The sequence below is a fragment of the Numenius arquata genome, chromosome 8 (assembly GCF_964106895.1).
Source record: "Numenius arquata chromosome 8, bNumArq3.hap1.1, whole genome shotgun sequence".
Classification (NCBI taxonomy): Eukaryota; Metazoa; Chordata; class Aves; order Charadriiformes; family Scolopacidae; genus Numenius; species Numenius arquata.
This window is the reverse complement of record NC_133583.1, coordinates 31,853,912-31,881,478: the sequence shown is the minus strand read 5'-3', so window position 1 is coordinate 31,881,478 and position 27,567 is coordinate 31,853,912. Positions and strand designations below refer to the sequence as shown.

At 41.2% G+C, this 27,567-nt stretch overlaps 1 protein-coding gene across 4 annotated transcripts in view; it reads left to right on the top strand.

Annotated features, from left to right (window-relative positions):
- The window catches only part of ABL2 (ABL proto-oncogene 2, non-receptor tyrosine kinase), a 45,150-nt gene that overhangs the window by 9,793 nt on the left and 7,790 nt on the right, over positions 1-27,567 (top strand). For 2 of the 4 annotated variants that reach the window (XM_074152792.1, XM_074152791.1), the window contains exons 2-4: positions 24,997-25,167; positions 25,909-26,204; positions 26,862-27,134. In XM_074152792.1, coding sequence (XP_074008893.1) covers positions 24,997-25,167; positions 25,909-26,204; positions 26,862-27,134 — 740 coding nt within the window. Of the gene's footprint in view, positions 1-20,026; positions 20,136-21,742; positions 21,765-24,968; positions 25,168-25,908; positions 26,205-26,861; positions 27,135-27,567 lie in introns of those variants that run through there. The other 2 variants (XM_074152790.1, XM_074152794.1) reach the window with 2 other exon arrangements.

Sequence of the window (27,567 nt, the reverse complement as noted above, 5' to 3'; positions counted from 1 at the left end):
TAGGAAGATCAGGGGGGTTTTGGTAGGTTTTGTCTTCTTTTTTTGAGGCTGAAAGATGTGTACAGCTTGGGGAGGGATGAACACTGCTTTAGTAATTGATATCACTGCATAACCTGTGCTCTGGCCCAATTAATCAGTGAAGCACAGCAGAACACTTTTCCACTAATCATAAATTGTGTTTGTTATTCAGGATGGTGTTTGTTGGTTTTACTTTATTTTGATTTATGGCTTTTCTAAAAAAAAATAATCCCAAGAGTAAACAGAGAAAGCAGGGGTAGTTTATCAGATTAAAAAGGCTTTGTCTAGAGAAGATCCTTAGAATAAATAGGATGATGAAATATAGCGTCTTGCAGTTCTAGTATTTCACGTTATATTTAGGTTTTTTCTTCAGGATCAAAAAGCTATGGATATTCAGGTTTGCAGCATAGCTGTGAGGAAGGAGCTGATTTTTCATGTTAGGAGAAACTGAGATTTATTTTTTTGCGTATTCTAATAAATTTGAGTCTGATATAAGCTACAGAAGAACAATTAGCCCTAACTTTTCATAACTTTTTTCTTGCATTAGATGGCTTAGGGTTGCTGTGCAAAACGAGTAGATGCTCAAATGATGATTTGAGTAGCCTGCCATAGCTATCCTGTGAGACTGAAGTCTAGCAGGTTTAATTCTTGCTTTTGTCATAGCAGTACTAAATCTGTTTTGTCAGAAAACTTTTTCATTTTCTGTTTTTAGGTCATCATAATTAAATATATTTAACTTCTTTAGGAGTAAAACGTTTAAAGAGAGTATTGCCCTCTAAATCAGTCATTTAATTGTCATTTAATAGCACCTAGTTAGAGGTACAGATGTGCTTTGAGAAGCTAAAATAGGGAACAGCTTAAGTCTGTCAGAGCTAAGCTTGTCTTGTACAGAAGTTCTAATTCTTTCTTATTTTGATGTGAATAAGTCTGTATAGCTTCCGTCTATTTTTTGTCAAATGGTTAAGCTAAATTTGAATAAGACACTTAGTATATATGTGTCTTTCCATCAACACACAAGCCTGCACCATGACAGTAGAGGTGCAACCACTTCTTCTGTGTGTGCTTTGTTAGTATTTCTGCTAAATAAAATGTGTTTCTCATTTCAGGGGTAGGTGGCAAAGCATGTAACTGCTTCTAGGTGCAGTTTAACTCTAGAATAATGCTCACCTGGCTTCTCAGTACCTGCTCAGCCACAGGTGGATGGACTTAGCCCTGGTATTATACTGACTTGTGTTATTGGCTATGGAGACTGGCATGCCTTAAGGCAACATAATTATAGGCTGTTTAAACTCAGGTGAGTGTTGGTAGTTTTCTTGCTTTACATGTAGGGGAAGGGTGTCCCCAGGTGCTGATTATTAGCATGTTTTCTGTTGTGCATCGGCTGTTACAGCACTGCAGCTGATAGACATGAGCCATTGCCAGTAAGTACTTTGTTCCTAAGCAGGAACGGCATTTGACTGTGAGGACAACTTACACAGCTTGTCCTCTTTCTTTCGCCTTCCCCTCTCCACACAAAGTTCTCCTTGTTATGTTTGAGCAGGGAAGCAGGCTTTGAAACACGCACCACATTGTCAGCGGGGAGCAGGTGAGTATGAACAGCCTCATGCTGGGCAGAACTGCCACCTTAGCCGAGGAGCCTGGGCAGCACCCGGGAGGCTGTGTGAACTTCAGAGTTAAGAAGGTAAAAGGATCAATTGCAGCTGCTTGTGGAGAACATGATTATCCAGCCTACCACGAGAGGGTGCTCCAATGCTTTGACTTAGTTTATCCATTGCTATGAGGGTTTTTTGTTAGAGAGAAGTTGAGGGTTTTTTTTCTAACATTACTATGTCACAGTGAAGAGTATTTTAAGTAACTTTTGGTTTATGAAAGCTGGCAAGATCCACATATCAAAAGGCAGACGTAGCTCTCTTAAAATTTAACTGAATACATGTTTATTTTGCTTTGCCTTTAAGAGCTGAACTGCTTCCTTTTCGGTTGTTTTGTTTCTGTTGGGCTTTATCCTAGATAACTTCATCTGCCAGTAGCAGAGGTTTTCCAACTTGTTTATGTGTTAAGTGCACAGGCAACCTTCCCTGCATGAGCAGACATTAAATCTGATACTTCTGCTAGGTAATCTGAGCCCTCAAATTAAGAGTCACTTCTCATTGCTTCTGTGCACTTCTCATCTGTAAAATTGCAATAAGGCTTGCTTGTTTTATGGAGATGTTTAGACTTAACTTTTGCATAAACAAACACAGAAAAGCTGTCTGCAGGCTAAATGTTCAGTCATGCACTCCTGTCTCATCCTGTAGGCTCTTAGAGAAACATGTGTTTGTTGTGGTTCTAGCCTGTATTTCAAAACACTTGTGGCATGATAATAGGTCTGAATGAAGGTTAGCGTTTGTGTTAATTGTTTGACTTGCCTTGAAATGGAAGCTCAAGGCACTGTGCTTTGCTGAACGTTTTCAAACATCCCTAAAGAGGCTGAAGCTACAGTGAATTAGCAACAGATAGAGAACTCTAGTATGCTGTCTTTGGTTGTTTAGCAGTAGAGCAAAACAAATAAAAGAGTGAATTGCAGTAAGCATTCATGCAGTTGGGTTGTTGGCTGGGAGAAGAGATCCCTGCAAAGAGATCTCAGACCTGGTGCTTAGAGTTTAGGCATGTAATTACTAATAAATAAGATGATCTCACACTGCTGTGGTGTTCACCATTGATTGCTTAGCTCTGGGGTAGTTGTTACAATAAACTGGGATGCATTTGTGTTTTTCTAAAAGTCACTTATCATTCCCTTTAATACTTGTCAGTGAAAGGCCACATTGAAAAAAAAAAAAACCAAACACCAAAACAAACCACATTAATCAGTCCTAAACCAGACTACTAGAAAGGAGATACGAAAATCTGTTTCAATTACAACCAAGACAGACTTCCTGTCTTCCATACTATCATGGAAAAGCAAAGGCATTACTTCTGGCATGCTATAGCTGCCCTTTTTTTCTGCCCCCCATTTTCCTGATTTGTTACGAGGTTGAGATATTATGTGCATTTCAGGCCTTGGCATCTGGCTTTGTTACATCCACCCATCCATTATTTCCTCTTACAGAAAGATTAAAACACTCTTCATCACACAATAACCTGCTACGCTCCACCCCCTGAGCCTACAGGGAGGTGGGCTTGTAATTTTTGAAACCGTAAAAGCTATTCTAGAAGCATCATCTTGGTTTGTTAATAGAGAAGCAGGCTTTAGTATATAGAATAAACCCCTCTGGTACAGCGGTGCTTCACATCACCAAACCGAAGGTTACCCTTCCAGGGATTGCTTTTGTGCTTTTAGAAATTAGGTAATGATCCTGTGTGTTGAGAACAAGTGTCATTCCAATGTGAATACTATGTGGAATGAGGTTGTCTGAGGGAAGGAGTTGAATGTCCAGGAGCTGGTGCTGGTGACAAATTATGAAGAACTGCTTCCTTTCCTGTGAGCATTTAACATGCCTAGTCATCTGCCTGTATCTTTATTTGAAGCCATATCTGTTGTGAAAATGAGAAAGGTGATGCAGTGTCTTTCTGTCTGACTCTCCCTGCACTTCTGGAAAAGTTTGTTCCCAAAGTCCTTGCCTTTGCTGCCAGACAAAGGATGTCAGCTCTAAAACCAGGAGTACAGACATGCAGAAATTTAAGAAAATTGTTTCTCCCCATGAAGGTACCATCTTTGTTTAAATATTAAAAAAATGAGATACTGGCATGAGTAAAAATCCCTACAGTTAAGAAAACTATTTTCTGTAGTAGTTAGCTGTTTAGTCTAATTTTTTGTCCCCTGCTGGTAGAGTAGTAAGTTTATAAAAGGAAGACAGTGTTTTATCGTACAGGTAAGTGAGAGGCATGAGTACACGAGATGGTCTATGCACCAGGTCTCTAGCAGAACTACTAACACAGCACCCTTTCCACAGGACTGTGCTTTCTTTTCCAAGTTTGACTGTAGAGGCTTTCTATTGTGCTTTGCCCTATGACAGATTTTCTTCCCTTCCTGCTTGAATTTAAAGCTACTTGATTTAATTCTACTTCATTAGTGTGAGGAAGCATAGGAGTTTTTGTTTAGAGAGCATTAGTAGTTGAGACAGTAGCTCTTTTCAAAGGCATACTGTTGTATGTCTTTGTATTGAAATTCTTACTCATTAGTTGAGAGATACATACTGTAAGGATTTTGTAACGAAAGCTCTAAGTATTGCACTTTAGGAAGGATGGCTAATCAACATCAGTTTGGGTCCTGCTCTGCCATAGCTTCCAGTCTGATATTTAGCAAATAACTTTGTTTCTTTGCTTTAGACCTTCTTCTACGTAGTACAAATTTTACCCTACTCTGTAGGACTGTCAAGAGAATAAAATATCAAAACTGTGAGGCACTGATATATCGAGTGCTACAAAAATATCCTATGTAGTATCAAGTCATAATATTAGCATGCCCTGACTGCGAATGTTCTGTAGGCTGTGAATTTAATGTATGCAAGAATAAGCATTTACTGCTAAGTGAAAGGTACAGCACAGTTCGCCCTAGCAAGGGTAGTCACTTACAAAAAGGGTACAGCCTCCCCAGAAGCTTGGGATCTGATACATTGTCTTTTCTTCTTAAATTACTAACAAAGTGTTTCAGCAAAAAATGTGGATCTTACCGTTTAGTTGTAGACATCTGAGCAGGCTAGATGATTACCTACTAGAGGATTTAGAATAAATCTTACAAGAATTCATATCCTCATTGGAAAAATATCATTGCATCGTGTCAGAAGTCAACCTCCAGAGAGCAATTATCTAGATTTAGAAAAACTTTACTGTTTGGGGTGAGATACTCATGCTGCTGTTTCCTGACTGCCTCTTGTGTAAAAGAACAAGCACATCACGTGTTCACTCTCAACTTTGTATGTCAGCACTCATGCAATTTTAAATTTGAAAAAACTACAACTGCGCATCTCAGGCCTGGTCTCTGAGGAGGAATGCCACGTCCATCCAGCAGCGTGCCTCCCAAGACAGCTGCGCAGTTAGCATTCATGTCTGCCGGGGTCTGTGCTCTCCACAGTGATCCCCACCCCAAACCTCCAGACAAAAACAGGAGATGAATCTCAACAGCTGCAGAAGGCTTAGTTTATGAATCTTAATTAGGCTAAGGAGTTATTTGAGTGTTTCTTTTCATAAGTTATAAGGGCTATATATCCCCATTCAGGTTGTCAAGATAATGCTAACCTCTGTAAAGAGATGGAGTTCCGGTGGTCTGAGCCTGTGTGGATGCCATGTCCCTCTAAACAAATAATGCTCATATAGACCATAGTGTTTTTCTGTGCTCTACCACTGTGCACTAAGTTCTCCTTCCTCTTTTCCCCTGCCCAGGTTACAACATTTTTTGCACACGCTGATTTTTCCACCCTTATGTGATATACTGCTTTCATAACATTGGCAAAGTGCCCAATAAAACTGGTTTAAGACCTCCACACCCAGACCTGAATATTTTTCCTTCCCAGTTTAAAGGGACAACCTGTATTTTATGTATTTGTCTTAGATTACAGCAGCCACTTTCATGTGTTAAGAACAAAGACAAGACTGTCGGTTTCCCCATAGTTATATTGTACCTGTCACTATGTAGGAAGCCCTGCCCTTTCTTTAGAAGTTAAATCATTAGATTCCATATATCGTAATTGGGTGAGTCATTTAGTTTCAGTCCTGCTGCTAAAGCGTGCATCTATTGTGTCTAAGGTAATTACCCCTTAACCGGGCCAACAGTAGTATGAAGTCCGTTATAAATAATCTGTCTACAGTAGTCACAATACATAATTTTCAAAAGAGTCACCAGGGATTTTTGAAGTAAGAATACTTGAATTAATTTTTTTCTAAGGTGGAGAGGGCTGTAAATTGATCTGGAAAATAGCTAATCTTGAAGTAATCTCTTAAGGGGGATTCCAGCCAGCTGTACCCTGTATCTGAATTACGGTATGATGAGGCTGGATTGATGAAAACTTGTCAGAAGAGAAGCTTGTCCCCACGACCACCATGCTCCTTCTTTACCAGTACTAGTACTCATCTAGCCCTGTGGTGAGCCAGTCCAGGGAGCCAAACCGACAGCAAGCTCTGAAGTGCTGGTTTGGTTTCCTGGCCCAGCTCACTGCGCAGCAGATGAACGCGGGCGCGAGCACGCAGGGAGCAGCGGAGGCGGCAGCTGGGAGCGGGGAAAACAAGCACCGGTCTGGCAGCAGCTGCCTGCCAGGTTCACTGGGCCACATGGTCAGCCTGCACCCTCAAAACCTTAGCAAAATAAAAATAGTTTGGTGGTTTTGTCTCTTATGCCTGGGGGAGGGCTTTGATGAATCTGGTTTAGGGTTACTAAAAAAAAAAATATATATCTAATAGGCTATACACAGACACTTTGCATTGTATCTCTTTAGCAAGGCTGCTATCTGAAACAAGTTCCTGAAATTGTCCCATTAGAATCTTTGAAATTCAGAAATGAGTTAACTCAGATGTTTAAAGAGTGAAAGGCACTATCTCTTCATAAGAGGTTACTTCTTCAAGTTTCTAAGGATGCGATTACCTCTTAACAGGTTTATGGTTGGCATTTTTTAACATACATTTTACTTAGGTGCTCATTGGGTTCTTGGCCTTAATGGCATGTATGCCTTGAATGAAAAGCTGATTATAACCCCATGCCCATGAACAGCAGCTGTTAATTACTGCCATTGAGTTGGTGAGACTGACAACTAGAGGAAAAGGCTGGCTGTCCTTCAAGCTGAACTAGGTGTGATCTTAAGTTGAATAGCAAAATATTTGACCAATATTTCTGCCAAGAGTCTCAGTTCTGTGAATAAATCTGTTAGTCTAGTTTCTCTATTAATTACAAATTAAGTTCTTATACTGGTAATCTGCTGCTGCATTTTAATTAGACCCAATTCTCAAACTAACAGTCACATTTGACGTTACTAGTAAGAGAACATGCCAACCTAGGTTAGTCAGTCCTTTTGAGGGCTGATTCTGCTTGGTGTATTTGATCATGACAATTCTATGTTTGCCATTACTCAGCTTTTCCAGCTTCAGAACCTGAGGTGTGACCCTGCATGTTTTATTTACTGGTCTTTTTAGTGAAAAAAAAAAAGTTTTCTGTACTGTGTGCAGATCTCTGCTGGATATTCTCCAGGCCCTCATCTTTTGTATTTCAGTCATTGATTTGTGTGCTGTTCATCTTCATGGGTGCTTCACTTGGTCTTCATGGATGCTTTAGAGGTTTTCCTTTTTGGGGGACACAGGCAATCTACTGCTCATGATGAAGGTGTGACCTTAAGGGCTGTTCGCCCCTGGGTTCTTTGCTGATGCTTCACGTGGGAGCTTCAGCATCCTTGCTGGAGGAGCGTAAGTGTGCTGGGTGCTTCCAGGTGTCTAAGTTTCGGCTCTTGTTCAGTTTTTCAGGGGCTGACCATGCAGGCTTTATAAAAATTTAACATTGTTATGCTTGTGTGGTTTATTTTAGATTGTAAGAGACTTAGATCTCAAAGCAATAATGTGTCCATATAAACATCTTTCCTTGCCTCGCTTCCCTCACTGTTTTTGACAGTTCTGGCATCTGCTCAGTTCTATAACCTGTCCAGGAAGTTGTTAGTTCTAAGCAGCCCGTGCAGCCCATAGTGATATTGGCTTTAAGTGCTTAAAGTAGCTTGAAAGCAATGGGAAGACTGTTTCTGGCAATGGTGTAGATGAGCAGGAAACATGTCATTAATTCTAAAGACCCTTCAAATAACTTTCAAATATTAATTAGCTTCTGGTTCTATAAAGTCCTTCTAAGCTGAAAGACCCATTTTAAACCTACGTGGTACAGTGGCTTTCAGTCTGGGTTTAATTGTAGCTGTGTCTGGATGCTCCATTGCTTGCCCAATAGCAACTCCTGAGCTGAGGCATGTTTTATAGTCTACCTCTAGTTTTTCAAAGAAATTTGAGAATTAAGTAACATGTCCCAACAGCATGGAATTCCAATAGAGAAATGCCCTAAAAGGCAGGCGTTTAGTGACATCTCAAGAAGTTGGCATCGACTGACTGTCTTGCAGTAGTGCTAAATAAGAGGTCTCCGTAAGGATGAGATAGAGAAGCCCTTGGCTGGAAGCAGTATCTACACGGGATGGTAATTGTTCTGCTTTCCAACTACTGCATTGAGGAGAGCTACAGTTATTTTGAAAACATTTAAATGCAGGATTGCCATAGGTAACTGCTGTAAATAGTAGAAATGTAAGTGAAAAATCTGCTCCCAAACTGAAAAAATCATCTTTCAAACTACCAAAAGCCAGAGCAGCTTTAGTTTCCAGTACCTAAATAAAAGACAGAAGATGCCATTCTGTCCCTTTGCTTTAAAAGGATAAGTCAGAACTGAGTACAAGTTCATCATGCTTTTGGTTACTCAGATACCTGAATTGGAGTCGGTTTGTACTGTAAGAGGCTCAAGAGGGATAATGATTTTTGAGAGGAGCATTTGCAGGACTGCCTGTTGTTGTGGAATTTCCAACTTCAAGACGGCACCTGGTGTGCTGGTATCAGCCCAGTAGTGGGCCCTGGCCCCAAAAGAAGCACTTAGTGTGGCTGGTTCTTGAGGGGATACAATATAGCCCTGTGTAATCCAAGCAGTCAGCTGTCCTGACAACCTATATAGGCCAGCAACAACTGGGAATGTTTTTCTGTGGAGTAGGAGGAACAAGGAATGAGGTGGAACTCTGTTGAATTAGAAAAAAGAAATATCTTAATTTAACAAGATAGAAGGACCTTTCTTGGCCTCTCAAACCAGAAGATGCGGGGATGCTGCAAGCAAGTTCCCTTCCGGATGGTACAGTTAGACTTTGGTCTCAATCTCAGTTCAAAATTTATGTTTCATAAAACAATACTCCTAAATTTAGAAGCAGCTTTATGTCCCTCTCCCTCAAAGCAAACTGTATGGCACAACTGACAAAAGTCTTGCCATGAAACTGATTGCAGCTAATGTTCTTTTGTCAGAGACCTTATTTTCTAGTTTAGGTTAAGTCATCTTGCTCTTCAGTAGTTTCCCCATTCTTTGATTGATGGTGATAGCGGAGGACAGGTAACATTCCTCCTCTGGGCTGCAAGTACTCCTATGAGCTATATGAATGGCTTGATTTCTCTCATTTGTATCACTTAAAGTCATATTTTTGTCCTGTTCACACACGTCACACATCATGGTAAGTAGTATCAATTTGAACAACAGTTTCTATGCATTTCTACTTGTCACTGCTGCCATTGCTGCAGATGTAAAAACTCTTTATCAGTGCCACAACAGGCAGGGTAATACTGATGCATCCTCCCAGTTCACGGTGTGCTGTACTCCTTGCCTCTATCGAAAAGCACAATGCTTTCCACAGTAAAATCCACAAAAACTGATGTTGTAGATGGATGCAATTTAGGAACTAACCAGTACTTTACAGAGGGAGAGGAAACAAACCGCTGAGTGAGCCACAATGTTAGACCTCCCACTGGGAATTTCCAGCCCTTTCCCTCTTCCTTCCTCCCTCAGAATATATATAGTAAATAGAGTAAATTAAGCACTGGGGGATGTGGCACCTAAAGGCAGAAGTAGTAATAGAGGCTAGAGTTTAAAGCTAGGCTAGAGCCTTCAGTTAAAAACAGCTGACAATATACTGACCAATCCTCTGAGCATCCCAGTCGTACCACCACAAATACTGGCAACAGGAGAGATGTCTCAGACAGCTATGCCAGTATTAAGTGGGAGGAAGGCTCTTTAAATAACTAGCAGTGGGTCTTATTCCCTCACTATGTCAACACTGAGTTGTTGTTTCACCCTCTGAACAGGAAAAATTAGTCAAGTAATTGTGCAGCAAGCAAGTGATGAAATCTTTTTTTTTTTTTGCTTTTTCTAGTTGCTGGATCTGTTTTAGAAGGGGTTGAATACTTTCCTTGTCATTTTGCACTTCTGTTCAAAAAAACCTCTAAGCAACATGATGAAAATCAGAACAAAAGAGGGCTAGATTTGGTTAAAGTCAGGGGAGTAGCACTCAGTTGAACTTCACCACTGAATCAGTCCAAAAGAATACTTGTCTATATTTTGTTTTTAGAGCATCTGCATTTTGAGGGGGCTAAAGCAGCGTTAGTCCCTTCCCCTCTCATTGTTAATCTTAGCATGCTTTTAAGTGACTGCGCATAATCCAGTCTTGAAAAGCCTGTCTTGCTCTTACAGCATAGCTTACATTGTCTGTCTCCTTATTCCAGGTGAATAGAAGGTTTTGTGGCTACCAATTCAATAAAATAGAATTTCATTTAGTTATGATTGCCTCAAAACCCTTTACGATCCTAGATAAATCCATACAGCAATTTTCCTCCTCAATATTTCCCCAGCACAAGGAGGAAATGTTTGCAGTGTTGTAGAAAAGCAAACTGTTAGTGTTCAGGTTAGCATTGTAAATTGGCAACAGATCTTGTCTCTCATGGAGAATTGTCTTTTGACAAAATAATAGGTAAATTTGGAATTGCAGCTCCTTCCTTTTTGATGTTTGTCCGTAGATCAGATTCTGTCCTTGCTAGACTAATTTAAGGTTAATCTAAACATTTTACATGCAGGTTCTGGTTTTTGAAATTGCAATCTTTAACCTGGTCAAAAAATTTGGCCTGATGTTTCTGGGGAATTAAGTCACTCATTTCCACACTGTTGTACTTTGTTTGCTTTTCTTTACTGCTCTGAAAACAAATTAATGGAAAAAAACTCCCATCATCTACAGGATATTTCTGCTCTGGTTGCGTCCAGGCCTAGTCAAGTTCCCCATCTGCTGCAGTATTTCTCCCTGGAGACAATTACACCTCCTTTAACCATTCTTTTAGTTCAGTGGTTTCCTTTGCAAAGTCATTTTTGTCTTTTTTTTTTTTCTTCTTTTTTTAATGCTCCTCACCATAGGATAGCCATATCTGATGACTTAACAAGATCGTACACTGTACTAAGCACTGATTATAGTATATAACTTGCTGGAACACATTAATATTTGTTCAGTGAAAAGGTGCTAGAAGTGAAGCAGCTATCAAACAGGAGTAAAGAAAATGTCTTTTACTCGACTTCCTAACTTTTCTTTAATTCACCTGTTTTTTAATTAAAAGCTGCTATCAGACTATGACAAGTGATGTGAAGAGGAAGCAAGAAGATAGCAAGGTGGTAAAGTTGCCAATAATAATAAGTAATTAAAGACAGTAGAGACAAAAAGTTGACTGAAGAATTGCAGGAGGTTGCAGGTTGAAGAAGTGGTACAAGATTCAGTGTAAACATGTGGAAGGTGGTACACAGAGGAAAATGGTTTTAGCTTTGCATATGACATATCTAGCTCTGAGCTGACTACTAAAACAATATAAATAAATCTTTGAGCTATAATAAGACAGTATCATGACAACATTTAGAATTATGGTCCAAAAAGCAGAGTGTTAGAAAAAAAAAATATGGTTCTGCCGCTGTCCAAAGCCATGGTTTGAATACTGCATGTAATTCTGATCTGGTTATCTGGAGGGGTGAAAAAACTCAAAGGAGGACTGTTTAAAGGTGACCAAAGGCAATAACAACATCAGACTGCCTAAGACAAACTCTTCAGCCTGGAAAAGCGGTGGCTGAGGTAGAATAAGATAAAGGTCTGTAAAAGTCACAAGTAGCAGGGAAAGCACCAACAGGTAGTGATCATTCAGGATTTGTCACTCTACAGACTGAAGATTGTCAAATGAAACTAGATGTCATGTTCAAAACAAGTAAGAGCCTGTTCTTTATTCTACAGCGTGCGGTTGAGCTATTGATACCATTGCAGCAGGATATTGTCTATTTGATGAGTTTTGTTTGCATTACTTGAGACAGGAACTGGACAAGATAATGGAAGAACCCTGTTAGGAAGTTTAACTTCAATAGTGCCAGCTCTGGCTCAGAAAGACCTTGAGCTGCAACATGTTGGAGACTTGGAAAGTATTCTGGAACAGTATCATTACCCTTTCCCCAGGCAACTTCTGTTAGTAATGGCAGCAGCAGGATGCTGGGCTGTAAGTGACCCAGTATGGTGGTTGTTACGTGATTGAAGGATCCCAGTTGTCAGCTAGCTGACTTGCTTTTGACATTCTTAAGTGTTCTGCTAAATCCGAGAGGCAGGACTTGTTTTTCCTATCATACTTTCCTTAAATGTTCTATAGTTTTGATGTTAGCAATCAAGAAGTGCTTGTACCTCCTAAAAAGAAAAAATAATCTCAATCCCTAACTTTACAGTAGATGTTAGCGCTACAGTAACAGATGTACATAAAATACACATTTATATCTTAGCTGCATAAAATCCCTTCAAGTTGAATATATTGGCTAATCTTACCTCTCTTCAATAAATTATTTTTAAAACAATTCTTTCTTTCAGTATTCTGTCAAAAAATAGCAGATCTCTACTGAATAATATCAGTCATAAACCCGCTTAATTGTATTAGCATTTTCAATCCACATCCACTCAACTTTATTAATAATCTTTGCCTGTTAATTTACAGTTATCCTTCTTTGTAGTAAAACTAATTTTATTACTATACTGCGATGCTGGTGAGGGATCTGGAGCACAAGGCTTATGGGGAGAGGCTGAGGGAGCTGGGGTTGTTCAGCCTGGAGAATAGAAGGATGAGGGGAGACCTTATTGCTCTCTACGACTACCTGAAAGGAGGGTGCAGAGAGGCAGGGGTCGGTCTCTTCTCCCAAGTCACAGGCGACAGGACAAGAGGAAATGGCCTCAAGTTGCACAAGGGGAAGTTTAGATTGGATATTAGGAAAATTTTTTACACTGAAAGGGTTATTAAGCATTGGAATGGGCTGCCTGGGCAAGTGGTTGAGTGACCATCCCCGGTGGTATTTAGAAGACGGGTTGACGTAGTGCTTAGAGACATGGTTTAGTGGTGGTTTTTGTCAGTGTTAGGCTGATGTTTGGACACAATCTGAAAGGTCCCTTCCAACCTAGACAGTTCTATGACTTTTTTTGTAGTTTTGATTACTTCTAGAATAGCAGTATTGGACTTGCTCAGTCTCACTGATGTCTCTTTTCCTTCAAAGCTGTAATAACTCTGCCATAACCCTAAAAGGATTTTCCAAAAAATGTTATTGCAATGAGTACATTCTTGTCTTAATACCGGACTCAGACACAGGAGGGCTAAACACCGCCGTTAGAATTGAAAAAGCAAATGCAGTGACACAGCCTGAAACTGCAAAGCTGTCGGCACTGAGCTAGGAATTCTCCTTCTGCCGAGGCTGGGGTTTGTGTTACCCTGGTTATTTAGCAGCTGTTGGAAACGGCGCTGGTGAATGGAGTCCCTTGTCTGGTCAGCGGAGCCAATGACAAGTGTCTGGGTTTCACCAACGGGAAGTGGCAACAGCAGCCAGTAACTAAGTTTAGTGCGATGGATGTGTTTCTCTGACTTCATACGTGCGCGTTCACGCTGCCCCCCACAAAAGTGAATCAGCCCATAGGGCTGAGCAGGACAACTAAAACTCCCTCAGCCAGGGCTCGGCTGAATGTCAGGCTCTGGGGATCTCCTGACAAGCATCCGCATTAAGAGTTTTCCCTGGTTCTGAAGTTAACAAGACAGCATGCAATTTTTGGGCAAGTATTCATGCTAAAGCTCAGCTTTTCTTGGAGGAAAGGAAACGCTGGTTTATTTTCTAAGACAAATATATCTCAAAGGAGGCAAGATCACAAGAGTGTTTTAGTCAAATGAAGTAAATATTTTAAAAACGAAGCCCCTTCTTTGTTCAAGAGAAGAAAATGGCTGTGGACAATGGCTTGAACAGCATATTGCTTGCTGACAAATGAGGTTGACAGTTCCGTGATTTATTTTTAGCTAGAGATTATATTTTTTTTTAAAACCAGAAGTACTGTGTAGCTTTGGCAGTTGCTGCATATTCAGTGTGGGTGGATGGAACTGAGAAGTCGCATCTGTGCTAGCAAGCTTTTTGGGATTCCGTTAAAAAATTAAACTCATGTACTGGAAACTGAAGCTATGTCAGCTCACCTGGGGAGCTCTGCCCTCTGAATGTCCTCCAAAAGGTAAGCAGTGCTGCCTGTCCAAGGCAATTGCAAAAATAATTACTTCAGCCTCAAGATGTGACATCAGCTCAAATTCGGGCTGTTAGATTGACATTTTCTTTCACTCCTGAGATTACAAGTCAGTGAGTTAGTCTCTACCCTCTCCTTCCAAGTTTTCCCTCTAACTGGAAAGGCTAAAAATAAATTTCAAAAGGCCAGCTGAGAAACAGTTTAATGTGGTCATTGTTCCAGGTGCTGAGTCTAAGGAGAGTACCTAATACTGTAAGACTTCCAATAAGGCGTAATTATGTCACTTGGAAAGCAGCTTGGGCATTTATGTCATGTTAACTCAAAGGTCTGATCAGCTAGTGCTTTACATCTGCAAAATAAACCTCCCACCAGCTAGACTTCATTAGTGTAGATATTTCTGGCTTGCTTAGGGGTCGGTTGAGCCATGATTTTTCAAGTAGTCATTTTGCAGAACAGCTCCTACTTCAAATGTTTGTCTTAACACTGTGAGTAAATAGCTATTCATTTGATTTGCTTCAAAGTAGACAGTATCTTGACTTTCATCTGGCCAGTATTAACAACTCCTCAGGAATTCTGTTGAAGTGTAATCTACATTAAGCAACTTCTGTCCCAAAGTACTGATGAAAAAAAGTACTAAATGACTTGCTGTAAGCTGTCATAATGTTTGACCATCCCACCTTTCCTGGAGAAGGACTGGGTGACCTAATCCTCCTTACTTTTCATACTGGAGAGGTTTACTGGAACTTACCATGACAGAGGAAGAATGTCAAATAGACTTTTGATCTTCATGTATGCAGTTTCCCAGTTATCTTTGAAATCCGGGTGTCCCTTCATAGCACTCCTTTCCCTAAAACTGGCAATGTGGGAGTAGTTACTGTCCACTATAGGCAGGATTCAGAGGAACAAAGACTGGAATCTCATCACCTCAGTACTCAATGGAAAGAGGTACGTAATACAGAGCATCTAAAGGGTGGTCTCTCTGCTTGTTTCTAGATACCAGCAATTGCAAAGCTGACCAGCTTTATAGGAGTAAACAGATCCTTAGTAATTAAGGTAACAAATGCTTTGATACAGTATTCAGGATTTTGCAAAGAGGTTACATTTGTAGCTTTTTGTTCTAAAAATCCTTTTTATATGTCATATTATTTGCATTAAGATCCTTCTCTCACTTCAGGAAAGTGTTTTTATTATCTGTTGTGCTGTTGGGTTTTGGTTCCTTACTCAGAGGCACATTAAAAGAAGACAGATTGGTACTTTGGGTGGGTTCTGGTGCTTCTGACCATTCCCAGTAGCTGTGACAGGGAACATCCATTGCACCTTTTAATAACTGTTAGGTCCAGCTCTGCTGTGCTCACGAGTTCCTCACCTTAAAGTGTTTTTTAAATGCATCCAAAAACCTGCATCATTCTGCTAGCGGCATTTATCCCAGAGTCACTTACCTGCCCGAGTTCTGTGAGGACAGAAAATACTAGAGCTAATGAGAGCCAGTCTGTTGAGTTCACAGCATTTCTACTGAAGATGATCAATACTTCATCTACTTTGAAATTCTGTCTTAAAACAGCAGTTGCTACCAAATGCTGCGGTAGAAAGTTTGATCACTTACAGCCTATACAGTTGTTGATCTTTGAAGAGATTTATGCATCATGCATTCAACAAGGAACTAATGAAGACTTTCAAATGAATACTTTGGAGCTTAAGCTTCATTTATTTCATACTGGATTCTACAACAAAAAGATACATCTTTACCAGAATTTAGTTGATGAAAAAATAGAGAAGTGCTGCATTAAGCTGATATTGTGAGAAATTGTATACATGTCACTGACGTCTGAGCAAAGCAATGGGCTGAGGGACTCCTCTGTTTGTTTAATAGCATTAATAACAAAGGGAGAGGATAAGTGGAATCAGTGAAACAGAAGATGAGCTGTTCCTTCTATCAACATTGGTTTGTAATGTTCAGGTAGACAGACAATGTCTTGAATTCTTCATACATTGGTGTAACTAAATCGAGATGAACTTGTCTCTCTCCTACCAATTAAAATTCAGTAATGCCAGAAACCCAAGCCTTGCCTTGGATTTTATATCAAGCTAGCTAAAAAGCACGTCTTCAGGTAAAGACCCACCACTTTAATGGTTAAAGAAGTGCAGGGGAATATCTTATGCAACAGTTTATCATGTTGCAAAATAAATTTGCTTGTAAGAGATGAGAAGTCTGGAGAGCTTTTAGGTTTCTCTGTATATTTCTCTCTGATATCAAAGATCACTGTTACTAACCTTTTCTATTTCAGATGTATTTTGATAATTGAGGCAAGACGGTGCTACCAGCTTGTATTGAAACATTTCTTTTTATATGATGTGAGCTGTTCATGATACAATTTGTCCCTGACTCTGAAGTCTCCTCCCATTCTGTCTCTCTCAGCCCGGTACCATAAATAGAAACCTATTCCTTGCCCATCCCAAGTTCTTGGCTTTGAGCTGTATTTCTTGGCTTTATTCAGTGGGTTGTTTACAGTACTTAAACCCGGCACTACTCTGTGGGAGGCCCAAAGACTAACTATGGATCTGTGCTTAGCTCAAGCAAACCACGTTATTAAGAGTCTGGCTGCTTGCAGGAGAGGAACACCTAGGAATGGCATTTAGTTAGGTTGCCTGCATTTTACCAAAGCCATATGTGAGCTGTCTGGCCCTTTTAAACTGGTGTTTTTCATGGCCGCATGTGTGTCAGCAGAAAGACTAGGTGGTCCATTTAGGTAAGGGCTTAAGTCTGCTAGAGGGTAAAGAAAGTTCATAGGCCTGCTTCTGTGCTATCACATTACTAGACAGCAGGAACTTGGCCTGTTCAGCATTGGTTTGCTTTTTAGTATGTAGTTTGCCTTGAGTATTTTTGGTTGGTAGGAAGCACCAAGACTTGGCTTCAGAAACAAGGCTACTGTAGAACTTGATACTATTCCAATCGTGTCAGCAAAATGGAAACCCATTTGCTGCTGTGTTATCAGTTTTGTTTCCTTGTATTCATTAAGGCAAAAATCCTCCCACTAACAAGCTGGTTAAAGATCTTCAAGTCTAGTGATGTAAAGTGATGTATGTTTTGAAGATGCAATGGAAAATACCCATTATACTAACAATTGTTAGTTACTTGATGGTCTACTTTATGTTCTTGAGTTGACCGATGACTGTTCTTTGGTAGTCTTAACAGCAAGCACATAAAATGAGTCTGTATGTAAAATAGCATCATGGATATTTATACTGGTATTCAGTTTGAAAACTCAAAGTGAAAATAAAATGGAAGATATGGCATATGCAGGGATCTTAGTGGCCTTGTATTCAAGTGTCCCTTTGTGAAAGAGAGGCATGTGAGAAGCCAGAAGATAGATGTGGTTTTTGATGTAAAATGCTCAGATATCAGATTGAGACTGTATGCAGTATATTTACCCTATAGCCCTTTCTTTGCCTCTCTTCCTTCCATTGACAAACCAGTCACTTCAGCCTGCTGCCAGCCACGCCAAATCCTTTTCAGAGCTGTATTTCCATTTACACATTCTTTTGTTTGATTAAGAGACATTGACGTTTGGTTCAGAAATTCAGACCATAGCAAATTTTTTAGAAGCTCCCTGAACTATACATTTAAAAGTAGTGTAGTCAGCAAGATTTCCTTTTATTCAACTTTTTTCCCACTGCTGAAAAAACTAGAGAAATGCTTCTAAATGGATGATTTAAGTGTACAGGAAGGGTAACTGCTCTCAGGAAACGGCTTTGAAGAGTACCACAGGGAATAGTCTAAAGAGCTGGGAAATGCTGCTGTGCCCAAAAAGTGGATTCTTCTACCAAGGAAGTTGAGTATACCAGAATTAAGATTTTATATTGTACACTTACTGCGAAGGGAATAAGAACAGGATGCAGATGTGGTGGATGCAGGTGTCAAGGTGATGGCCCACAGTAAAATAACTATCTAGGAAAATCAGTTGTAACAGAAATAACGCTCATCTAGAAGGTGGAAAGATGCCTGATTTTATTCTGCTTGGGTGCATTTGACAGGGCCTTATGAACAGCTACACACCGTGCAAGGACACCCCATGTCCTTTCCACTGAGAAACACCTTCAGGAGGCTGGCAGGTGGAAGGGTGCAGGGGCAGAATTGCCCTGTTAGAGGAAACTTAGAGCCAAAATGTTACTTGCCTATAATGCAAGTGCTGGCCGCTACTTCATTTCCATCAGGAGCTCGTTAACAGACCAGCCAGCGCTAGGCTTTGCCTAAGAATACTCTTCTGACAGAGACTAAAATTGATAGGGTCAATAGGTATATTTGCAAGTTACGTTGTTAATCCAACCTAGCTTTTTGCTAATCCTTCTTTGTTCCAAATACCAATTACTTGTTGGTTGTATTTTAAGTAATGAGTAAATTTCTTATTTCAGCTAAGGTTATTAACTATTACAGCTAAGACTAGTTTAGCCACAAATACTTATGCAGCTTGCCATTTCCTGGCACCATTTGAGACCCACCTGAACAGTGTGTTTGTCACAAAGCTCATCCATGTGTTTCTGAGGCTATGCTGTCCTTCTCTACAAATTCTGCTTATTCTTTGTGTATTAACAAATAAGCTAAGGTTAGTTCAAATACCAGTGTAACTAAGAGTATTCAGAGCGTGTAAGAGAATGGAGAACGCAATAAACTGCAAGAAGCAAAAACAGAGGAAAAGAGATAAAGCCTAGGTGCTCTTCACTCCTAAAGGCATCTCAAACTACTGGGTAGCATGCTGCAGGATTCACTGAGCTTGGTTGTGGAGGAAGAGGAAGAGAGGTTGCCCACTTGTCAGAACTTTAGGAAGACAACAGTATGTAGGTATCCTGAGGTATTTATCTGGTTGTTTTTTCCACATGCATTAGGTGATAGTGGCAGGGCAAATAACTCATGTCATAGGCCATGTAGGGAAAAGCAACTCCTTGTCACCACAGCATATCCACAGCCTTACAAAACAAACATTTGGAATAAGCCATGTTGTTCATTTCTTACCTTTAGCATGAGCCAAGTCCTCATCACGTGGTGCTGTTGCCTTTCTTACAGAACAGTAGAGTTCAGGGATTATGGAAATGCTGCTTTTTCTTGGTGGGCTGCAGCAGCAACTCCTCTCCTCCTACAAATGCCAAACCACTGCCCTTTCACTGTTCCCTTTTATACCCCTCTGCAGGCCCACCGCCCTCCCAGGTGTGAGACTGCCATGTTGGTGATGGTGATGGCTTGTTCTTTAACCGTTCCTTGTCCACATATTAGGAGGAGCCTGTGCTTCTACAGACCATACTACCTTTGCTAGAAAACTGGGGCTTTTAAAGAATCCATCAAACAAATCTTTTTGAGGGGTAATTTGATGGTGTCCTTTCAGAGAGCTATCCTGAGTCTTAGTAAATCAGCAAATATGCAGCTCATGCTGAGTGTGCTCTACTGCCCATGCTTTCTGTTTCTTTCTGAAATCCTGAAATGTTCAAGAGTGTTTTCTTGCTCAGCATTGTTTCCTGTTGATTCATGTAAATAGTGCTCCAGCAATGGTATGTGGAGTGGAAAAATGAATCAATCTGGGCGGTCCCCTTAATGGGTGATCTGTTTTGTAATTTCTACAAAGGAATTTCTCCAAGGAAACTGTTTGCTTTTTTCCCAAACACTTTGTTGCCTAACTCTTAGTGGAACAAAACTCAGTCTTTATAGCTCATCTCAAAATTGTTTCAACTTGCAGTCCAGTCCCCACATCCTCTGTTTGTTCAGCATTCCCTGGGAAGCTCCACCCTCACTTCCAGCTAATAACCACGCTAACCCGTGGTTTGATTTTCCCAGTTTCTCCTTCGTGCTGCCACCAGCCTTGCGAGCAGGAATCATCCGCACGTGGTGGCATTTGTGCTGGCAGTGGCAGCCCAGGACTTCTCCTGTCAAGCAGCCTCTTCTGCTTGCTGTGAAGCACAGCATGATCATGGGGACAGTCCTCTTCCAGTCTAGCAGCTATGGCAGAGAGGGCAAGCTGCTCTGCTGCCTTGGCGAGGAAGCCTCTGAGCCTGGCGTGTCGAGTTTCACAGGTATGATGCCCAGGGATGTAATGCTGTGCCATCCCTTTCCTGTATTTCTCTGAGGGCTTCTTCTGGAAGATGTGGGTCCTTTCAAGTCTATCTTTGCCTTGTAGTATGAGACCAGCCACAGGCAGGACTGAGATACCTGCTTTTATCTAGGTTTTAGGAAAGTTGAAATGCTTCTTTTTTATGAGCAGTTACACAGTATTTCAGAAATGGAGACCACTTAAGCATTTGATGTGATTCTAAAATTTAAAATTTAGTGTATACTACCTTGTACTCTTGGACCAAAGAGATTGGTAATTGTTGTGTTGACAGCTGAGGGTGGGGGAAGAAACACCCCTTACGTGTTGGCTGAATAGGAAAAGCATTCATATCCGGAGAGAAGCAAATTGTATTGTGGGAATAAAGGAAAGGAAGGAGATGGATGAAGCACAACCTCCTCGCATGATCATGTATTAACCTGTAGACTAAATGATGATGTGAGTTTTCCATTGTATAGGAAATGAAAGTGGTCATATATGATTTATGGTTAGCCTTTAAAAGGAGCTGATATAAAACAAAACTTCCCGGCTCATTTCCTTACTTTCAGTGTGAGTAGAGTTTGCAGATTATTCAGTTGAAGGGGTATCATTTGTAAAACGCTTTGGTGATCTTATTTTCCTTAATGAGGTCTTTGGCATTATCGTGTTTCACTGACCTTCCGTATCCTTACATACTGGATGGTATAGATCCCACAGTGTATTGAGCAGCATAGGTTATTATGTCATAATAACCTGCAATGGGTACTCTTATATCCTGATAAATTCCTCTTTAGTAGATATTGGGTAACCTTTACAGTTACTTAAGCATCCAAGTCACTCTAAAAAGGCAAGTGAAGGAAGCTAGTGAGACATGAACTCTTAAAAGCATTTTTTAGGTAATGTGATTTTTAGGTAGGCACTATCACTAAGTGATTGAAGCTCCTCATCAAACATTAACTTCTGCTGGCTTTTTTTTTTGTGCATAAAGTGGGTGTTAAGAACATGTGCCAGCCTCCCAGGCATTCCCGAGGAAGCGGTAGTAGTCTCACATCTGCTTTGAATCCTCCCTGGCAAAGCAGCGCAGCACCACAAATGGTTTCATGTGGGCAGAGCTGCTCAGCGCTAAGCAGCAGGTGGCATTTCTGCTGGTTTTGCCTTGGCTGTGGTGCCTGCTGCTGGGCTGAGCGTGGGCAGGCTTAGCTGGTCATGGGCTTTGCTGCAGCAGCTCTGAAGCTGAGCCGATACTGGTCTGCTTCAGGGTTACCCATCCAGTGCATGGTTAAATGCTTAACTCTCTGCTGCCTGTTAAGTAGGGGTTGGATGCTCAGTTCAAGAAACTTAAAGTATGCTTTGATTTAGAACAAATGCATATATTTTTGTTTAAAGCATTTCACATTTCAGCAGTTAAATAACTGAAAGCAAGAAGTTATTTAAACAGCGGTAAGGTATTTCAGAGCTGAAAGGTCAGATATTTTTTGGAAAGACTGCCTACTTTTTGTGTTTGCTCCTTAGCAGAGATGCGTAAGGCAGATTTCTTGTATAGCACATTTGCTGAGTGACTTTGCTTCAGGCACTGAAACACTCTAACACAAGACACTGTAGAAGTATAGAGAATGTATTATTTAATTAAATATATATTTTTACTGCATAAAGAGATCTGGATTTAGGAGCTGGTGTTCTTTCCTCGCGCTTAACAACTGGACATGCATATGCACACACCCAGCCCTAAAAAATTACAGTGGGTTGTTGGCAGCCATGCTATAATGTAAGTAGGTGAGTAGACACTGGGATTTCCTCTCTTTTCCATGATAGCACACAGTCTGATGGGTTAGTTTATTGTAAAACTAATTAATTACAGCTGATGGTTAGAAGCAAGAAGCATATGTAAATACTGTATCTGCAGATAATGAAATCAAAGAAATGACATTTTGGTAGCCTGGTTTCTAGCCATTTCTGTTCTTGATAGAAGAATCTTGATAGGGTGCTACTTTGGCAAGACCTGGGAGGTAAGTTATTAAGTAGTTGCAAGATGAGCAGGTTGTGCATGCAGTATAACTGAATGATTACCAGAAATGCAATCAAAAGCCACTTAGCTACGTGTTTAAAAACAAAACAGAACAAACCTCAACCATTTACTTTCTCATGTACCTACGATACAGTCAAAAGATTACATGGAGATGCTGGGAACCCCGCTATGTCCTTGTTTTCCAGGCTTGAGCTTTGTCCTGTGACACAGATTTGGCATATACTTGCCTATTACTTGGCACAGGCCTTTTCCTGTTTTGTGTCTCGCTGACTTCCCATTTTTCTCGTCCTGTGTTGCGTTTGAGCTCTTTGTTCTCTTTTAAAGTATCTTATAGACTAGCTCTTGCTCACAAATGTAAATCTCATGGGAGTACAGGGAGGGGGGTATAATATACACACATTCTCTGGCGGTGGTCTGCCTGAAAACATCCTGAGCCTGACTTCTCAGCCCCTAAGAAGTGGGGCAAAGGAGTGATTGTAAAGTGAAGAAAGCATCCAGCTTTTTAAAGACCGTTTTTTAGTGCACTTAATTAAATCTTTTTACAGTGAATTTCCATAAGTAGTTCAATTAGAGAATTTGGAAATATATATTGGGAGAGGAACGTACCTCAGTTGTGCCATCAGAGAAAATATTTGTATCTTTACATCTTCATATTTTTTTTGCCCCCTTAAGCAGCCCACATGTATGAAACTACATCATTATTCTTTCTCTTAATATTGAAATTTATTCTGCTACGTGTTCCTGGAAAACCTCTCTATAGGCTAGAAAACCAATGATGGTCTTGGCATAGCACTACCCTGAAGTGTTCAGACACTTTTGCTTTTTACTACAATTTTTTCTAAAACCCTGTGTTTTTAGATTATTTTCATCATCACAGGAACTGTGGGGACCTTTTTCTTTTGTCTATAAAATAAGTCCGATTCTTCCCCCCAACTCCCTTGTGCTATCAAGTTTGCATCAGTTCTCCTTTGAAACAGCAAAACAGAGCTGCCTGGGTATTCAGAGGCGCTGCTGCTAAATACCTGGCATCGTCCTTACTACTTTCTGTCCCTGTCAGTTTTCCATCTCTTCTTTACACAGCCTTGAAATGTATCACAAATCACCATCATTCCTGCTAATACTGAATCAGTTACTGTCCCAATCTATAGATCTCGTGTGTGCCGTAATTCAGTCGGTCTTACCTGCATTTGTAATGTTGGTTTCAGATCCAGGCTATATACTTCAGCCACAGAAACGATAAAGACATAAACCACAATATTTCAGAGTCGAAAGGTTTCCTTCACTGTTTCGTGTAATTTTAAAAAAGCACTTTTAAAATTTCTTATCCATTTTTATATCTGTGAAAGCTTAAATACTTCCAAATAGAGGTGTATATAAATAGAAATATATGTACTAAAATAAATATTAAATAGAAATGTTATATACATAGCTTGCTAGTTGGTATCATAGAATGGTTAGAGTTGGAAGGGACCTTAAAGATCATCTAGTTCCAGCCCCCCTGCCAATGGGCAGGGACACCTCCCACCAGACCAGGTTGCTCAAAGCCCCATCCAGCCTGGCCTTGAACACCTCCAGGGATGGGGCATCCACAACTTCCCTGGGCAACCTGTTCCAGTGCCTCACCACCTTCACAGTAAAGAATTTCTTTCTAATATCTAATCTAAATCTCCCCTCTTCCAATTTAAAACCATTACCCCTTGTCCTGTCACTACACTTCCTGACGAAGAGTCCCTCTCCGGCTCTCCTGTAGGCTCCCTTCAGATATTGGAAGGCCGCTATGAGGTCTCCCCGGAGCCTTCTCTTCTCCAGGCTGAACAACCCCAGCTCTCTCAGCCTGTCTTCATAGGGGAGGTGCTCCAGCCCTCTGATCATCTTTGTGGCCCTCCGCTGGACCCGTTCCAACAGGTCCATGTCCTTCTTGTGTTGAGGCCTCCAAAGCTGGACACAGTACTCCAGGTGGGGTCTCACGAGCACAAGAGTAGAGGGGTAGAATCACCTCTCTGGATCTGCTGGCCACACTTCTCTTGATGCAGCCCAGGATGTGGTTGGCTTTCTGGGCTGCCAGTGCACATTGCCGGCTCATGTTGAGCTTCTCATCCACCAACACCGCCAAGCCCTTCTCCTCAGGGCTGCTCTCTAGCAATTTTCCATCCAACCTGTATTTGTGCCTGGAATTGCCACGTCCTAGGTGCAGGACCCTGCACTTGGCCTGGTTGAACTTCATGCAATTTGCACAAGCCCACCTCTCAAGCCTGTCCAGGTCCCTCTGGATGGCATCCCTTCCCTCCAGCGTGTCGACCGTGCCACTGAGCTTGGTGTTGTTGGCAAGCTTGCTGAGGGTGCACTCTATCCCATTGTCCATGTCTCTGACAAAGATGTTGAACAGCACTGGTCCCAGTACCGACCCCTGAGGAACTCCACTCGTCACTGGCCGCCAATTGACCATTGACCACAACCCTTTGAGTGCGGCCATTCAGCCAGTTTCTTATCCACCGAGTGGTCCATCCATCGAACCTGTGACTTTCCAGTTTTGAGACCAGGATGTCGTACAGAACAGTGTCAAACGCTTTGCATAAGTCCAGGTAGATGACATCTGTGTATAGGCAGTTAATCACTTTCTCCAGCCCCTGTTAGAAGTAACCTGTAGAACCAAGAGTCAGCAAAGTGGGTATTGAAAACCACTAAGCTAAGATGGGCAGACGTGGTGTTCCCTTTCCATAAAGAGCATATTGTGCAGTAGGAGCATCACTCTGCTGTGCCGTGAGTTTTGATCTATTTAGATTTGCACATAAGGTAATTTTCTCTTCTGTTCTTTCTTCAGAGGCCCTGCACCGCCCCTATGGTTGCGATGTTGAACCCCAGGCACTGAATGAAGCCATCCGATGGAGCTCCAAGGAGAACCTGCTTGGAGCCACTGAGAGCGATCCCAATCTCTTTGTTGCACTTTACGATTTTGTAGCAAGCGGTGACAACACGCTCAGCATCACCAAAGGTAAGGTTGTGAATCACAGAGCAGCTACTAGCTTAAAACTTAGCAACAGAAAATGGACTCTTTCCCTGGATAGGAGTAGGAATGAGTGCAGTTAGGGAAGATTATTCTCTAAACTGATGATTATAAGCAAACAGTTTCTCTCTCTCTTGTGTTGGAGAGACACCTACCGGGCAGTTCTCCTAGTACAGACACAGCTTTGTGTAACACTCCGAACAGTCTAGTCCAGCTACAACTGTTCCTTTTGTGGGGTCCCCAAATCACTGGCCTGGTGAGACACCTATTTTGGGGTGGGGCAGAGGAAAACCTTTGAATTATTGATGATAACAGAATTCAGCACTTTCAACTAGAGCAAAATCAAGAATTAAGAGTTGCACAGATTTTCTGTTTCTGTTCAGTACATATATCAGAATATGACTTGTTGCAGAACTGTTTTAAATCAAATGCCGTTTAATGCTTCAAGATGGAGACAAACCTTGTCTCTCCAAGAAGGAGAAATCTTCTCAGTTGATCTTCTTTGAGTTGATCATTCACTTGCAGTAAATTAGGGAACAGTATCCTAGGTATTCCGTCTGAAACTTTACTTCATAAATACTTTATATATAGTAGTTTAGTTATAAGGTCACTGCTGCAGATTTTTATTGTTAAGCTACAAATCCAGGCTTAGTCAGCTGATAGTTTCTACCTTAATGAGACCCAATAGATTGCACTGAGCTTATTTTGCTTTTTAATTTCTGGTCTCAGGTGAGAAGTTGCGAGTCCTGGGTTACAATCAGAATGGTGAATGGAGTGAGGTACGTTCGAAGAATGGGCAGGGCTGGGTACCCAGCAACTACATCACACCCGTGAACAGCCTGGAAAAGCACTCATGGTACCATGGGCCAGTGTCACGCAGTGCAGCGGAGTATCTGTTGAGCAGTCTCATCAATGGCAGCTTCCTGGTTCGTGAAAGCGAGAGCAGCCCGGGGCAGCTATCCATCTCGCTCAGGTACGAAGGACGTGTTTACCACTACAGGATCAATACCACCTCAGATGGAAAGGTAAGGATCTCTGGATAATGCTGTGGGGAGAGGAAATGAGGATATTCATTAAGAGGTGGTACAGAATCTCAAGTGGCAGATTGTTAAGAGAGGGGTGTATGTGAGAGAAAACAGGTACACTGGTTGATGAATATAAGAAAAGAACACCAAGATTTTGGTGGTAACTGACTGAACACCACTTTGAAGGAAGTGCAGACGGTACTTATCCTGGCTGGAAACAGTTAGGGAGCAAAGCAGTTGGGGTTTGATGTGATATCTTTCCATTGATCCACTTAGAACAAGCAGAGGTTTGGTAAGCCAGCAGTTTTGATCAGCATTTTGAGACCTTGATCAAGTAGCAGTACGATGAGTTGAGTGATGCAGAAACTGGCCTTGCGCTTGGCTACAAGAATTCCAGTTTCTAGTACTGTAAAGCACAAGGCAGGAGACAGCGCTGCTCTCAAGTGATAGCTTGTATCTGGCTGCCTTCTGCAGGTAAAAATCTCACCGATTAATATTAATTTGCCAAACAAGATGAGAACAAATACTCTAATATCTGTCTCCCTTACCTTCTTTTTTTCAAATGTGCTAGAATGTTTTTACTGTACCTGTTTTCCAGTGTTACTGAAAGCTTCCAGCTGCTTTCATTTAAGTAGCTTCCCGGTTTGTTCTTAACAGGTGTATGTGACAGCAGAAAGCCGTTTCAGCACACTAGCAGAGCTAGTGCACCATCACTCAACAGTAGCAGATGGATTGGTGACAACTTTGCATTACCCAGCACCCAAGTGCAATAAGCCCACTGTCTATGGGGTGTCCCCCATCCACGACAAGTGGGAGATGGAGCGGACTGATATCACCATGAAGCACAAACTTGGGGGAGGGCAGTATGGTGAGGTGTACGTTGGTGTCTGGAAGAAATACAATCTCACGGTTGCTGTGAAAACATTGAAGGTGAGTTTTCAGATTGTGATGCGCTGTTCATTTGGTCACCATTTATGAGAAGGGTAAGGAAATTGTAATGCTCTCAATTATACCACGTAATGATAGGAATATTGGAAAATGGAGTGCATAAAAGCTATGCTTGAGAGTAGCTTTGCAGAACAAACTTAGCTTATCAAACTTGCACCAGTTCATGTGGCTTAGAAACAATTTAGAGTTTTGGCCCAGCAAGCACTTGCAGGAACTGTATGTCCAATTCAGATCTGTGGAAATGGTTACCAAGTCCACTTCCCTTCCCTCAGAAAAGCTGTGGAAGCTTTAAGAAATCAAAAGTATTGGAAATACCTTCTATAACTTACCTGCTAGTCCTGGAAAAAATTAGCTCCTCCATTTATCTTTCTTTTCAAAACCTTCTGTTTGTTTCAACATTAGCAGCTACAATTCT